Source organism: Ornithodoros turicata, chromosome 3 (assembly GCF_037126465.1).
Source record: "Ornithodoros turicata isolate Travis chromosome 3, ASM3712646v1, whole genome shotgun sequence".
In the NCBI taxonomy this organism is placed as follows: domain Eukaryota; kingdom Metazoa; phylum Arthropoda; class Arachnida; order Ixodida; family Argasidae; genus Ornithodoros; species Ornithodoros turicata.
The window spans coordinates 64,097,092-64,113,246 of record NC_088203.1 but is presented as its reverse complement, the minus strand read 5'-3'; the positions used below and the strand labels follow the sequence as shown (position 1 = coordinate 64,113,246).

General features: G+C 48.8%; 1 protein-coding gene across 6 annotated transcripts in view; it reads right to left on the bottom strand.

Moving 5' to 3' along the window:
* Positions 1-16,155, bottom strand: part of LOC135388544 (transmembrane protein 135-like) — a 297,964-nt gene that overhangs the window by 61,544 nt on the left and 220,265 nt on the right. For all 6 annotated transcript variants that reach the window (XM_064618147.1, XM_064618145.1, XM_064618146.1 and 3 more), the window contains 2 exons: positions 4,346-4,547; positions 3,216-3,383 (listed from right to left, as the gene is read on the bottom strand). In XM_064618147.1, the coding sequence (XP_064474217.1) occupies positions 3,216-3,383; positions 4,346-4,547 (370 nt within the window). The remainder of the gene's footprint in view (positions 1-3,215; positions 3,384-4,345; positions 4,548-16,155) is intronic.

Here is a 16,155-nt window from a genome sequence, read left to right as displayed (position 1 = left end):
AATAGGATGGAGGCGGAAGTTTAGGAGTAGGCTGAGTATGCTCGGGTTGAGGTTCGGTCCGGGATCGAGGTTGTCGTTCAGCGATCGTGTGAAGTCGTCATGCGAAGAGGCATCAAACACGATCCGGACCTTGGTTGTTATCCTGTCCTCCCGAATTACGGCATGATGAGGCATATAGTAAATATGAGCTTGGTCGTTTTTGTGGGCATCGTGCGATACTCGTTCTGCCACACCAGAGAGTAGGTATTCGCGTATGGCGGTGTCGTACGTGGCGGCTAGATCGGGAGATTTCAACAGTTTCCTGGTGACTTGCGTCAAACGTCGCTCTGCTGTTTGTCGGTTAGGTTCCATGGAGACGTTTGCGCGCCATGGTAGCGACACCACATATCGTCCATTCTCCAGCTTAATGGAATCTTCAAATTCTTCCAGTACGTGACTGTCTTTCTGTGTTTCGGTCGCCGAGATGCCGATACTGTCCAAGGTCCATATACGATCCAGTAGTGTGTGGAGCTCTCCTGAGCATTGGGATACAGTGTTGAGCACAGCTATTTGGTGACAACTAGTCGTCTTGACGGAATATGCTGGCGAATAGGGTCCCTGTAGCGTCCAGCCGAGAGTGGTCTCAACGGCTTGTACTCCTTGGTGTAGGTGGTGCGTTCGACCGGTGGCGAAATCCCAATAGTGGTCGGCGCCGATCAACAGGCTGATTGGGGCAGGATCGTCTGGAGCGGTAGTATCAGCGAGCACAAGTCCATACGTCTTCATTTTTTCCGTTATTTCCGTTGACGGAGCGTCAAGAACCTGCGAACAGATTCGCTCGACTACCAGCGCAGTGATGGTTTGTTCTTCTATCGATGAATTGCCGAGTATATGAAGCTCGACGACGTTGACTGGCTGGGGGCGACTCACAGCGTGCCCGAAGGATCCTATCGAGATAGTTTCGGTATGAAGATGCTTGCAGCGCAGTGCATTGGACAGTCCGGTCGAGATGAACGTTCGCTGGCTGCCGCCATCGAGGACTAGTCGCGCGTGCAGGGCAATGGTGGATCCTCGGCAGCGTGCAGTTGCGGTCTGAAGAAGCACTCTGTGTTTGGACGGGACTACTGTAGCCTTCAAGTTAACGGTCTGAGTGGCTTCATTAGGACGAGGACGGTATGAGGGGTCACACATGCTGGATACGTGCCTACCAGAGCAAGTTTTACATTTTGGGGTGCCTCTGCAGAGTTTAGCCGAGTGGTTCGGCTTGGTACAGCGGTAGCATCTACGTTCAGCGGCTAGCATCCGTTTCTTGTCTTGGAGAGGTTTGCTCACGGTACAGTCTGAGGTAAGGTGCGCCAAGCTACTGCAGAAGATACACTTCTCGCGTCTGGTGGTGCTCTGCAGAGTCGTCAAAGGATCACGAGAGCTTTGTTTGAATCGGGATTGAAATCCGAACCTTAAACCACCATTTCCAGAAGGAGCTTGGAACGTGTGATGGTGGACCTGCTCTCGGTAAGTTATCTCGTTTCCCAGAAACGTTAAGAGCTTTGAAAGCGCTTTCGTGTGGAAGTCCTGTGGCGACGACTGATCCGTATCCCCGGTGGACTGATCCGTGTCCGTGTTTTCGCCGAGAATGCGTTTAAATTGTAAGGCGAGGTCCGTAGGGATCGCGCGCAGTAGAATAGGATATAGCATCACAGAATAAGATTTAATTCTAACGCCTAGGCATTCCAGTCCACGACGGTGCGCTTGAACAGAGTCGTACAGACTACGAAGTTGTGGGACCTGTCGGCTTGATTTGACAGGTTCGACGTCTGCAAGACTTTTCAGCTGATCTTCGATAAGAGCAGAGTCGGTCCCAAAGCGATCACGGAGAAGACTGATGGCTGTGTTATACGTCGCTGCCGTTATTTGTAAGCCACTAATTGCGTTTGCAGCGGGACCTTCCAAGGCAGCCATCAAGTAGTTCATCTTATCGCCGTCGGCGAGAGTGACATTGTTATGAACGATAGATTCGAAACGAGTCCAGAATTGCTGCCATTTGCCTTTCTGTCCATCGAATTTGACGAGATCAAGCGTAGGAAGGCGAAGGGTTCGACGCGGAGGAATGGCAGGAGCTTCGTTGGTATTCTGAGAGGAATTAACTGTATGAGCAGCTGGAGGCGCCCGTGATGGGGAGTAGTTTGCCGTCAAGAAAACGTTGGCACGAAAGAGGGTTCTCCGAATCTTATCTTCGTACTCGAACTGTTTATCGTATTCTTGTTCAGATTCCTCTTCAGTAAAAAGGGGTGCGAGGGCATTGTCGACTTCGCGTAACGCATCGTCGATTTCGCGAAGGCGTGAACAGTTCTCGTCAATGTCATAGCGATCAGTGAGGGGATCGGTAGCGATGAGCTGCTGGAGCTCGTTGACGACCGTAGTGGCTTGCGTTCGGAGGACTTTGCGTCGTTTGATCAAGTGTGAGCGGTCCATACCTGTGTGAGGGACGATCGATGATGACAGCCCTGTTGCCTTCTCGTTCACGGCACCAATGTGGAAGACAGGACAGAGAGCCTTGGGTATGAACCCGTTTAATGGTAGAACAGTAAGAGAAGAAAAAGATCACGCGATGGAGCCATTGGTCGTCGTCTTCGGAATGGGCAATGTGGCAGGTTTCTACAGTGCCCCAACAAATTTTATTTCAGTATATGATACATCCGACACGCCAATATAGGCTACTGAGGGTGCCCGAGGTCTCTTTATGCCTCTGCACTCACGTTGGTCCCACAGTGTTAACAAGCTAACGAGGCGTGCCTGAGACGCATCGCACTCCGGTTTAGGTTCTACGATGGAACCACGGCTGGAAGTCTACCGTGTTCGCGGTGCTGCTTGCCATCGAACGTCGAACTGTATGTCTTGGCCAGTGGTGTCGGTATGCTGCCGCGGAAGCTCCTATTACACTATTTGCGAGGGAATATTTGCTAGCAAATAATTCCATCATAAAAGGTGTTTTCAATAGAATACTACCATTTTAAGGGTGTTTTTGTTTTTAAACACCCATTATAACAGTATTTTATTAGGAATACACTTAACTAAAGGGTGTATTAGAAAACACCCATCATTTGAGTGTAAAGGCAACACCAAAAAGGTGTGTGCCATGGGGCAAGCCCTTTACACCAAAAAAGTGTAAAAAAGTTTACTGTGTACATACCCTGGCATACCCTGGTATTGCAGATTATGAGACGAAAATTTCTTACTCTGTAAAAACCTCCAAAGCAGCCAAGAAATAGTGCCACCCTCAGGTTATCCGGCTTCAGTAGCGCTCGAAGTAATACTAGTGGTTTTCGAGCGATGAGCTTGTAGCTGGATACAACACGTAACACCGCACGAACAGCATATCCGACCAGGAAAGGACGAAGAAATCCCTGCGTAGACAATAAACGTCTTCTTCTTATGTAGTATGCACGAACCATGGCGGAAAGAAGAAAAGGAGGCGCCCCAACGGCTCTTCGACAGTAGAGAGAAATGTGGAGCAAGTTACGTGAGGATAGGAGGTGAGCTGTAGCTTCTTTGGAGCCACGCGAGGGTAACGTTACCTAAATAGTCCAATGAGGTGTCTTTGCACCCGCAACTTTGGGGGCCACTTCGGCGCGCTTCCACCACACCTCTCCAAGTATTCCGAAACTATGCGTTGGGGGCTCCCATAGAGATGTATGTAACCGAAACCGGAACGCGAGCGGTGATGTCACTGGAGTGGCCCCCAATCTCGGCTTCACTTCTCAGAGCAATAGGGCTCCTCCTCTCTTTCCTTCCTCCATGGCACGAACAGACCGAGATGTATTGCACTTTTCTCTCTGAGTTATATTTTTCTCTATATATTTTCTCTCTGAGGTTTCTCTCTCCGCGCAAAGATATATTATATCATTACATGTCATCTAAGCTGCCCCACTGTTCTTGTCAAGGCCTTTCTGATCAGCTTATTCTTCCGCGATTGTTTCAGGTTTTACTTTATTTCAGATTGACTCTTGTCCTGTTCTCAGTATTGGGGCTGTTATCCTTTCTCAACACCCTTTCTTGTTCATCGGAAAGTCCACAGTAATGAAACTCTTATTGAGACTCGCTTCTCGTTGACCGAATGCTAGGCTCAACTCGATCAATCAACTCAGACAACGGCCCTATATAGAGTCAAAGCAATGAAAGATGGACACTATGTCTACTGGATGGACACCGACGTCTATTTCTGACCCGTTCTCTGCACCCACATCCTCTCCATCACATATACGTACGTGGCAAGCACCGGGAAGTAGTGCCAATTAGATGTGAGCTCATCTTCGTTAATTAGCATCATGCCGAATGAGTATTTGCCGTATCTCCGTTTCGTACTTACCCTGAACGAATACGTTGAACAGTTTTCCTTGTGAATACACGCTGGATGACGAGACCAAATTGTAAAAGAAGGATTACTGGCATTTCTTGTCAAGACTTGGCTGCCTACATTTGCTGGTCTAATATCTTCGAGACTGGATTCACACATGGATTCTTTCGCTCCGTAAGGTGCAGCTTTACCTTCACAGTTGCCGACAAGGAACCTGCAAACGTTTGTTTTGTTCAAACTGGAGCAGTTCTTTTTTTTTTTTTTTCTGTAGGTAATCACGAGATCCATCGAATATATCTTGACAAGGCAGTCGGATGCTTTTCTGTCTTTTTTCTTGGCTCAATTAAAGTCAACGAACATGGATGCTATTGTCCAGTACGTTAGCCATTGTTTTTTTTTTTCTTCCGTAATTATTTCACCATGGTCTTTTCTTTATGAGAGAAACAGAAAAGTCAAGGAAGCTGCCAGTTTTGTGACAAAGGAACACAGCAGGAAACTATTACTGTTAAAACGGAATAACTTATCGTGCAAATAGCACGGTTCATGCTGATATGCAATTGAGTTGTTTCTTTCTAGTTTTTCAGAAGGTCGCTGTCAGAAACAAAATAAAACGTAGTTGACAACAGTACACTTGGATGAATATAGTCCAGAGGCCGGGAGTAGACGTGTTTAATAAATTCAGCGCACCGGCAAGCAACACAGTAAACAACATAAGGGTACATTTATGCTGCAGCATCGCTGCTGGCACATGGCACATCGCTGTTTGGCGATGACGAAACAAACACATGTATCTCTGTGGGCGCGTTCATGCTGCAGCATCGCTGCTTGCCAAAGATGCACGCCATGATCATCGCCACAACAACGCTGCCAAACATGTTTGAACATGCCCGGGGACTACCTGACTTCTGGCGATGACAGGTCAAACACAGAGCTTTCTGTTGGTGCATTTACCCTGCAGCCTGGCTGCTCGCTTATCCTCGCCGCTGCTTGCCGCTCTGCTCGCTGCACCTAGGAATGTAAACATGTTTGTCTTCCTGGTATCATTGATGACTGGCGTCTTGAAATCCGACCTGCGATTGGTTGTGATGAAGTCGGTTTCCTCCTTCCCACTTTTCCTCGTTTCCATCCTTCCACAGTGAACGCTGCTAGGCGACTGATATAGCGAAAGCGAGCAGCATCTTGAGCAATCTGCAGGGTAAACGCACCCTAGCGGTTATGCGAGCAGCGATGTGCTTGAAGCTGCAGCGAGCAGCGAGTAGCGATGCTGCAGCATAAATGTACCCTAAGACTTGACGTTTCGGGTCCCATACTGGTTCCATCATCAGAAGTGAACCGTCCTATCCGCTACTGCTTATTTATGTACTAGTGGGGTGTAACAGTCTGGGAGAGGGCCAGGATGCTTGTTGATAGTATCTTTTGTTTTCTTTATGTACCAGGATTCGAGATGCTTCCGTACACCCCACTTGGTCTCCCGTGCAAGAATGGATGGGTTATCAAGGTCTACCACGTGTCCTGCCTTGCACGCGTGTTCACGGAAGTGTTCACGGAAGTTCACGCGTGGTGTACGGAAGCATCTCGAATCCTGGTACGTAAAGAAAACAAAAGATACTATCAACAAGCACCCTGGCCCTCTTCCAGACTGTTACACCCCACTAGTACATAAATAAGCAGTAGCGGACGCTTCCGGTCAAGAGATCCATAGAGTCTGGAGATCCAACCGGTCACGTGACAGGCGAGTCAAAAGATTCAAAGCGCCAAGAGTTCCAACCTGGTCAAGAGATCCATCGAGCCATGAGATTCAACCGGTCACGTGACAGGCGAGTCAAGAAATCCAATCAGTCAAAGCGTCATACTGGTCGGAATCCCGACAGAAAAGAAAGTGTATCCCCTTACCATGTTCACTGGAGAACGATTGCGCTGTACGTAGTATTAAGTTAGGAAGTAATATGCCCCATAACAGTGAATACTTTTCAGTGTTTTCTCTCTTCTTGCCAGTGCCACACAGGTACACGCACACAAAAAAGTATGCGAGAAAATCCTGACGTTCTGCTGTAGGTTACGGCGGCGAGTCCCCCTGCGGGGCTTAAAGTTGCCTTTGCACTTTTATGTTCATTGCCCCTAGCGCTGTAACACGCTATGCCAGAACGGATGCTTGTTACCATGAATACTGAGCTCAACTTACATCGCGTTCTTTTCATTGCCCCCCAACTTTATCACGTTATTCTATTCTTTTCCTGACGGACGTGCGGGAAAACACAGTCTGACTGTGCTTTCCAGTCAACATTGACCTGTCACGTTCATTGACTTCAACCCCAAAATGCAGGGTATACTGCTGGACTCAGAGTTGTCTTTGTACTTTTGTGTCCATTGGCGTGAGCCCTCCCCAAGTTATGCCAGAACAGAAGCTTGTTACCGATAATAATGGGCCCAACCGCAAAGTGTTTGTCCTTTTGTGGACGGCGGAAAAAATTAAAGGCAAAGTTGATACTTAAAAAAAAAGAAAAAGAAACAGATGTTCAGGCATATGAAGCTATCTTTCGTACCCTGAGAGAGTCCTTGATGAAACGGTTCGGCCATGTAGAACGTCTGTGCCCAACGGCGACTTGACTGTTGAACTACGAGCCTGCTGTGATACGAGCCATAATGAACGTGTTTCAGACAGCAGCCGGTCCACCTAACTAGCACATTATAGCATAACATAACTCCACATAACTAGCCCACGATAACTGTAGAAATAATCTCTAACACAAAGCGCTGTAAAGAAAAAACAAAAGTGACAGCACTCCTATAAATCTTGTGTTATAAAAAAGGATGATCTTACAATGCATCACCTGCTTTTAACATAAATGACATAAGAGAACTGTCGGCTTTTCTTTGACTGCGCTATGTGTTACAAAGTAAGTAACTATTCAATAAATTGAGATGTTGATTTGCCACATGAATTTGTATTCAGGTGTTGCGTGAGGGCACCTGAATTTGTATTCGCGATGAAACCCCCATTCATCGTCTCGAAATAAAGTTATTGTTGAATTTATATTCTATTTATACCGCACATAAAACGAGTTTAGATACGCGTAATTTCTGATTTGCGATGTTAGAGTTAACGACGTAACAAAAAGGGGTCAAAAGATCCAACCCTGGCGAACCCTCAGACGAGTCAAGAGGTCCAACCGGTTCAAGAGATCCAACGGGTCAAGAGATACTCCGAGTCAAGATATCCACCGGTGGATCTCTTGCCTCGGTGATGCATTTTAAGATGAACCTTTTTTATAACACAATATTTATAAGAGTGCTGTCACTTGTTTTTTTTTTTTAGAGCGCTTTGTGTTAGAAGTTATTTCTGCAGTTATCGTGGGCTAGTTATACTCACGTTGAGTGGACCGGCTGCTGTTTCAAACACGTTGATTATGGCTCGTATCACAGCAGGCTCGTAGGTAAAGAGTCAAGTCGCTGTTGGGCACAGACGTTCTACATGGCCGAACCGTTTCATCATGGACTCTTTCAGGGTATGAAAGATAGCCTCATATGCCCGAACATCTGTTCTTCAACTTCTGATGATGGGACCCGTATGGGACCCGAAACGTGGAACCCAGAGAAGGTAAATTACAGAACACTAAATCGCAAGGAACTGTCAGTGAGCGACTCTTGCTCGTTGGTCTTGATCAGTGCATATGACTGGAGGTGCACCTAACTGTGTAAAAGCTATTTTTGTAAAATATGAACGGTTTATTCACCTAGCATCACACTTTATCGATATCATGTGCTCACGGAGGTGTATTCCGGAAAACGCGGGCGCGAAATTCCTCCACACAGCTCATTGACAGCTGCGGTGTTGCCGTCACGTGCGCATGCGGCTCGCCATTTTGGCCCACGATAGCTCATAACCGCAGTCGGGCTCATGCCAAGACCGATACGTTGCCTACAAATAGTGAGTTTGAGTATATCGTACGCTATCACCTTTGCGTACGTTAGGGATAGCGTTGGTGATTCCGCGCACTCGCAGAACATAAAGAGAGCGTTGCGCACAGCGCAGAACCACCACGCTATTCATTACGTACGCAAAGGCGACAGCGGAGGTAAGGGATAGCGTGGTGGTCCTGAACAATGCGTAAAGCTCTCTTTATGTTCTGCGCGTGCTCAGAACCACCAACGCTATCCCTTACGTACGCAAAGGCGACAGCGTAGGTAATGGATAGCGTGGTGGTTCGGCGCAATGCGCAAAGCTCTCTTTATGTTCTGCGCGTGCCCAGAAGCATCAACGCTATCCCTGACGTACGCAAAGGCGACAGCGTAGGTAAGGGATAGCGTGGTGGTTCTGCGCAATGCGCAAAGCGCTCTTTATGTTATGCGCGTGCTCAGAACCTCCAACGCTATCCCTTACGTACGCAAAGGCGACAGCGTTGGTAAGGGATAGCGTGGTGGTTCTGCGCAATGCGCGAAGCTCTCTTCATGTTGTGCGCGTGCTCAGAACCACCAACGCTATCCCCTACGTACGCAAAGGCGACAGCGTAGGTAAGGGATATCGTGGTGGTTCTGCGCAATGCGCAAAGCTCTCTTTATGTTCTGCGCGTGCTCAGAACCACCAACGCTGTCCCTTACGTACGCAAAGGCGACAGCGTAGGTAAGGAATAGCGTGGTGGTTCTGCGCAATGCGCGAAGCTCTCTTTATGTTGCGCGCGTGCTCAGAACCACCAACGCTATCCCTTACGTACGCAAAGGCGACAGCGTAGGGTGTACTAAAACTCACTATTATCGCTACTTGCAATGGAAAGGTTTGCTGCGGCGTGTAATACAGTCACCGAGTCTTCCGAGTATCACAGACTGGACGGACCTCTCGCATGTGAATGTCGTTGATCGCACACTCACGATCACGATACTGCGGAGTGAGCTCACGTGGCATATTAGCGTAGTCACACGATAACATCACATCTGCTCGAGCCGCTGACGAAAAAGCTTTGAAACTTGTCTGCAGCCTCGCGGATACGATAAAACATGACAGAGACGACGTTTGAGAGAACACATCGATTTCTTTATCCATTACTTTATTAACATGCAAGGCCGCCTTAGGCATATACGTACATAAAGTGTACAACTCTACACGCGTAGCTGTGAACATGGTCTTCTGTAAAATTATGGAGTTGTTATGTCGTGAATTTAGAGCCCTTGAAAACGTCCTAAAGCAACTGACAAAGTACTACTACATGACGGATGTAAAATGCATTTCCAAATTCGCGGCGCCTTGGTTCTTCTGATGTCCGTACCTTTACCGCGGCGATTTGTTATTATTTCACGGTAAGTGTCACTTGAAACCTTTCCTTATTTACTCGCTAGCATACCCGTGTCATAAATAAAGGGGCTGTACTGCCACTCGCACTTTCACCGTGGCACTACCGTGGCTAATTTTTTTCCCTAGCTTTTTTCCTGGCCTACAACTCACGCGAAATCGGCCCGGTAGTGGTGGTGGTCGTTGTTTAACTGAGCAGTCTGTTTCCCTGATGTCCCCAAACATAAAGTCATATATTGTTCTTTTGTGGCAGGGGTCCACTGCACGAGGCGTTTTTATGAATCGCCACGACATGGTGTCACTAGACGTGGCGCTCTCTAGCTCGACTCAGCTACACAAGGTGCACATGATATGGTGCAACTGGGACTTGTTTGGTTTTACATGTGCCAGAAGTCGCACGCCGATGGGACGATTTCTTATTCAGAAGCGTGCACCTCCGGGTGAAGACAGTGGTAGACAGAGCGGTACTTTCGCCAGTACGGAAGCTTTGACCTACAGACTTAGCACCACGTAGGATAGCGGCAACTCTTCAGGCGGTGCCGTAACGCCTTCCTCCAATCAAGGTACTGCCCCAACTGAATGCCTTCAGGGAAGAAAAGGGTGACGCTACCAGCCCAGCTTTGAGACTCTTTACCAGTGACTCTCATATGATACCGCCAAAGAAAAGGCGTTTTGTGCTTCGGAGATGAAGGTATCTTTTCCAAGAACTTCAAAAGGAGAAGCATTCTAAACGGACTTTTGTCCGTTTGCACGCCTCCGTCCTCCGGCTCCCTTCATTCCCTTCCGCCTCCGTTCACGCACACCTCCGATTGTCCGTCTGCACGCCTTGCGCTTTTTTTGGAGTATCTGGTCGACTCCTCAACTGGCTCCACGATTTGCTTACGAAGCGGACTGTAGCTGTCCGCACATCCCATGGCCAAAGCTCTAAGCATCCTGTTCATCAACGCGTACCCCTAGGTAGCATTTTGAGACCTACACTCTTTAAAGTGGTAATGGCAGGCGTAAAATCGATAATTCAACGCAAAGTAGCATTCTCTGTGCATACCGATGCCGTTGCCCTTTGGGCTGTAGGCAAGTCACGACCAGCCATTCAGCGCCGTTTGCAGCTAGCCTTAAACAATGTCCATCTGTACCTGACGCGACTTGGGATGGACCTTTCGCCCGAAAAGTGCGTCGAGCTCCCTTGCACCCGCAAGGCTATGAGAAATTCCCCTCTTTGGGATGGTGCAACAACAACAACAACAACAAATAAATCATTACTATGACCTGGGGTAATTCACCACTGGAGAACAGTACACTACCCCATTGCACGCGAAACATTAGATGTGAGATATGAGAATGAAGTGAAAGTTGGTTGAAGTAGGTTGGTGCAAAAAAGCTTGAGCCTGTACGTTCACATCGCTTCCTGGTGTGGTCATGGACTCGGACCCGCGCTGGGCTCGCCACATTAAGCACCTTGAAACCAAAGTCAAGCGATGGCTTCCTGCAATTCAACATCTTTCTGGCTTAGAGGGGGGCTGTGATCAGCGCTCCCTCCTAGCCGTTAATGCGGCTTTGGTGAGGGCGACTGTGCTTGGAGTTCCAAGAATGGCTGAAACACGGCAAGTCCTGGCTGAGGCTGGTGAACTTCCGGGGGAGGTTCTCCGTGAGCGTGAGACGGTTCGACACTTCCTACGTTTGCGTGCGCACATTCTCCGTCACCCACACCTCAGGAAAATTCGATACCGTCCTGAAAGTGATTTCCATCGCGTAGTGCAGAGGACACGCCAGGCTCTCATTGGCTTCATAGCTAAGGACGTCGCACCGGCGGACGCCCCCTGGTCTCTGCCTGTGCCACCCACCTTCGTACGTCTTCCGGACCTCCAGGAACGAAGAGATCAGGTTCCCCCTCAAGTTCTTCGAGCCCATTTTTATGCTCTAGTAGACGCGCAGTTTTCTACCTCTGGCTTAGCATACACCGATGCACCTCGACATGGTAAGTCCGCCTCGGCAATCGTCATCCCGTCCGAAGGCGTAGTGGAAGGACGTCGCCTTTGGCATCAAACCTCATCCACAGCTGCGGACCTCTATACCATACTTTTCTTTCTGCAGCACATCGTTGATTTTACCCCGCGGGAATGGGTAGTGTTCACTGACTCTACATCTGCGCTGGGAGCAATTAAAAATTCTGGCATCCGATGCTCATCCGAACCGTTGGTGATGGATGTGTTACTGGCTTACAACTTTGTCTACAAAGCGGGGCACGGGCTGGTTCTCCAATGGGTTCCAGCCCATTGCGGTGTCAAAGGGAATGAACAGGCCGACGGTGCTGCAGAAGCAGCTCTCTCGTTCGGAGACGGACGCGTATTGCGCTACTGAGATGAGATCGTCGTTCCGTACTACGACGCCTCGTGACTCCTCTGGCTTCCCGCTAATGGACCGCTGACATTCTCTCCCCAGCCAATGCTAAGCAAAGTTGATCCAGCGCTTCCTGTGCCTCGTCATACCCCTCGTCAAGATGCCGCATTAGTTCATCGAATGCGCCTCGATGTGGCTTTTACAGCGCAGTGGCGTTACCGCTTGAGACGAGTTGACTCTCCTCAATGCAGCCACAGCGGTGCTTTCGAAAATCTAGAGCACATTCTTCTCCATTGCCCACACTACCAACCTTCCAGAACCGTACTCTCTGGATCCCTTAACGAGCCGTACTTTCGCCCCCTCTCTCTCACAAAATTGCTTGGTCCCTGGCCACATCCAGCACGCCAACGCCTCAAAGCTCTCTTCACATATCTCGATACCATAGGACTTCGATCCTTATTGAGGAGGGGCTCATGAGACGAGGCTTGAGACGAGGCAACGGGAATCCACCGAGACAAGATGAGAGGGACACACCGGGTGCATACTGATGCGCGCCTGCGGCTGTCCGATCTGCGTCCTCGTTTCCACTGATGCTCACCCCGGGATCCACTGGAAGACGATAGAGTGGCCCTGTGCGCTTGCTTTCTTATATACTTGCAGAATTTCAATGACCACAGGGCATAGGGAGCCGCGAAGTCCCATAGTTGCCACACTGCAGCGCGGATCTGGACTCTGTAAAAACGAACCAAGAGCGAACGGGGCTGTCAGTAATTTTCCGCAGAGCGAAAAGAATAGCATAAAGCTCAGCTCATGTTGACGATGTTTTACGTGAAGGATGATGACCATCTGAAATTGACTCGGAGGGAATGACAAAGGCGGAGGACGAACTTACCCTCGTGGTTGAGCCGTCCGTGAATACTGCAGTGGAAGTCCCAAAACACGAGCTCATCATATCTAGAGTGAGCTGATTCGTTACGCATGCTGCAACGTCGCCTTTCTTCCTTGTTAGCACGGACACCGACAGGGAAATGCCGAGTGCAGGAAAAGTCCAAGGAGGAGTGCTGGGAGCTGTGGGAGTGACCACAAAGTCAGGTGCACTGGTCTTCAGTTGAGAGACACATGGAAGCACGCTGCAGTGCTTGCGTCGCTGGAGTTTCATAACTAGCGGGTGTCGCCCGTGGTGAGCTAGAAGGAGGAAGTATTGCCGACACGTCTTCCCATAGCGAAGAACTTCAAGCGGGCTTCCTTCGCCTCGGCAATGATCATACAAGTATTAAGCAATTAAACCCCTGCTTCCACCGCTCGGCCACTGCTCCGCTGCTGGCCGTTCTGCTGCTTGGCCATTCCATTTCACAAGCTTCATCATAATTGGTGAATATGACTTGATATAAAACGAGCAATCCTGGTGGTTACCGTGGTACATGGCGACTCCCAATGAAGTCTACTGAGGGAGGCTCGCATGTTTTCTGTGGTGGGTAGTTCTCTTGGACTACCCAAATACCAGAGCAACAGGATTAGCACACAACTCCCTCTCCTGTGCCACCATCATCTATCCCCTCCCTCTTTCACTCCCCCTCTTCACCCTCCCCTTAATGCAACGACCCGCCACTTCAGAGCCCCTTACATCATCCCCCTAACTCCCCCCCCCCCCGAAGATCGTGTCACTTCCCTGCGCCGCGGTGACGAGTTCCAAGTAGAACGAAACAGCTGTCCTCGGCTGGGAGTGCACGATCACATTAGAGACATATGCTCAACGTCCAGACAGAGAGATTCGGCTATTTCTCCTTTGTATGTACAGGGTGGGTGCAGATAAAGTAGCCCCACATGCATGCACGTACGGCGTTGTGGGGCTACTTAATTTGCTGGCTTGCGCTGCGGCCTCCACAAGTGGCGCCGTCACCATGGAACAGTGATGTCTCCCTGAGACGCACCGTTAGTGCCGACCCAAGATCGTGTCACTTCCCTGCGCCGGGCTCACGAGTTCAAAGTAGAACGAAACAGGTGTACTCGGCTAGGAGTGCACGATCAATTTATAAATATGTGCTCAACGTGCAGCCACAGAGCTTCGGCTATTTTTCTTTATATATATATATATATAAAGAGGGGGGAAAAGCCATTAAAAAAATAGGTAAATGATGCTAGACGTGTTTGAAATTCAAACTTACAGTTAAGATGGCTTCTATGGCTGCACGTAGACAAACAGATACTCATTGAACAATGCGACAGCACCAGAGGACACGTGTTTCGCCGTGTTTGCCAATCCCGAACGATGCGCAGCTACCCAGGGCCGACGAGCCGCAAACACGGCGAAACACGTGTCCTCTGGTGCTGTCGCATTGTTCAATGAGCATCTATATATATATATATATATATATCGAGGAAAAAGATAATCAAACGGCCACGAATTTTTACAGAAGTGGAAGGAAAAGATGCGGAAACAGATTTTAGGGAATTTAGAAACACTAGCTTATTACGTAGGGAAACGTTAAAAAGTAAAATGGGCAAGCGGTCAACGTTTCAACAGTGGCACTGTCTTCGTCAGGACCAAAGGGATACAGGAGGTTATATACATTGCTTAAATAGGCTCTGTAAGTGACGTCACAATGGTTGCAAGTACTGCCGAATGCGTAATTTCTTTGCGTGAAATCCATGAATTCGTGAATTCCATGTTAGCGCCTCGAAACAACCGTACAGACGGGGACAGATGGAGAGAGGACAGTGTGGGGCACAGGGGTGTGGTGTCCTGGGCTAACTTTAGGGGGAACAACGCCGTCATTCTTCAGGGAAGTTTGCCACAAAACCTAAGGAGAACTTTAGACAGTACAGCCGGTGGTGCATTGAAACCGAATCTTCTGCACGAGCTTGGCTACCACCAACGACCAGACCCTTTTACCCATTCGGCCATGCCCCTGATTGTTCAGTGTGGCTGCATAGCGCATCTCATATGATGTCGCCCACGTCGTCTGGACCAGGGCTAAAGCATATCCATGTGGGTTATCTCAACATAACGTATTTAATGCTAATCAATACGGATACATGTCGAGTACGAGCGAGTTGCTCGGATGGTCGAAGGAAACCGACGGCCTAGCGAGGTGAGAGTCCATCCCGACAGCGAAGGTGCACTCTGACTCGATGTCTGGAACACAGCACTCCCTCCCTTTAGTATGTCACCGGTTGCCCGTAACGTAGTGGTGACCTCCGGCATCGTCCAGATCTTCTAGGTGGAGGAACCGGTGTCAGGAGACGCGGGTTGTGGACTTCCAGGTCAGTCATCCACGTGTCATACTCAGTCGTCGGCGCAGTTGGTCGGCGTGACGCGTCATGTCTCCGATCGTCCTTTTCACAACAGCCATTTGGGATCCTTTCTAGTTCTGTACTACTCCAAGGATCCATTTTTGTCCTCGGCCGTATTTTCGAGCGAACAAGTGCGCCCCTCGCTGGAGCACACACGTTCCCGGACTTGAACCTTTTCCTAGGTTTGGTCGTGCATGGTCAGGTTTTGAGATACCTTCGTTGTGCTGTTCTCGGACGCTGATGAGGTCCAATCGTGACCTGATGTTGTACCCAAGTAGTATTTCCGATGGCGATTTTCCGGACACACTGTTTGGAGATCGCCGGTATGAATGCAACCAGCGGCCCACATTTGTGCGCAAATCCCCAGTTTTCATTTTCTTCAAGGCCTTCACGGTGCGTACTGCCCTTTCTGCTAGTCCGTTTGACTGCGGGTTGTATGGGGCTGTACAAATATGACTAGGGAGTGACTTTTTCGGGCTAAATGCCTTTCTCAGATTCGGGGGGTAAAAATCGGGCGCTATTTCTTTAATCGGTAATTCGGGGAGAAATCGGCAGATAATTGTTCCTTCGGGTGTTATCGGGTGTTTTTGTTTCTTCTTTTGCCTATTAAGTCATTTCCTACTATATATAACACACATATATATATATATGCGTTTCCTAATATATAGGGTGTCCCAGAAAACGTGTCATTGAATTATAATAAAAAAACTACACCACCTAGAGTCAAGCGGTCAATGGCATTTGCTCTTACTGGTTTTTGCCACCTCCTCGTGTGAATGTCGTGTAACGTAAATTTTATTATGTAAATTTTTGCGCGCTTAAGTTGGAAATTTGCCTAGTAAAGGTCACTTTTTTACCCCACCAATGTGAAGAGCGTGTCTAACTTAGTCAAATTAATGATAATTGA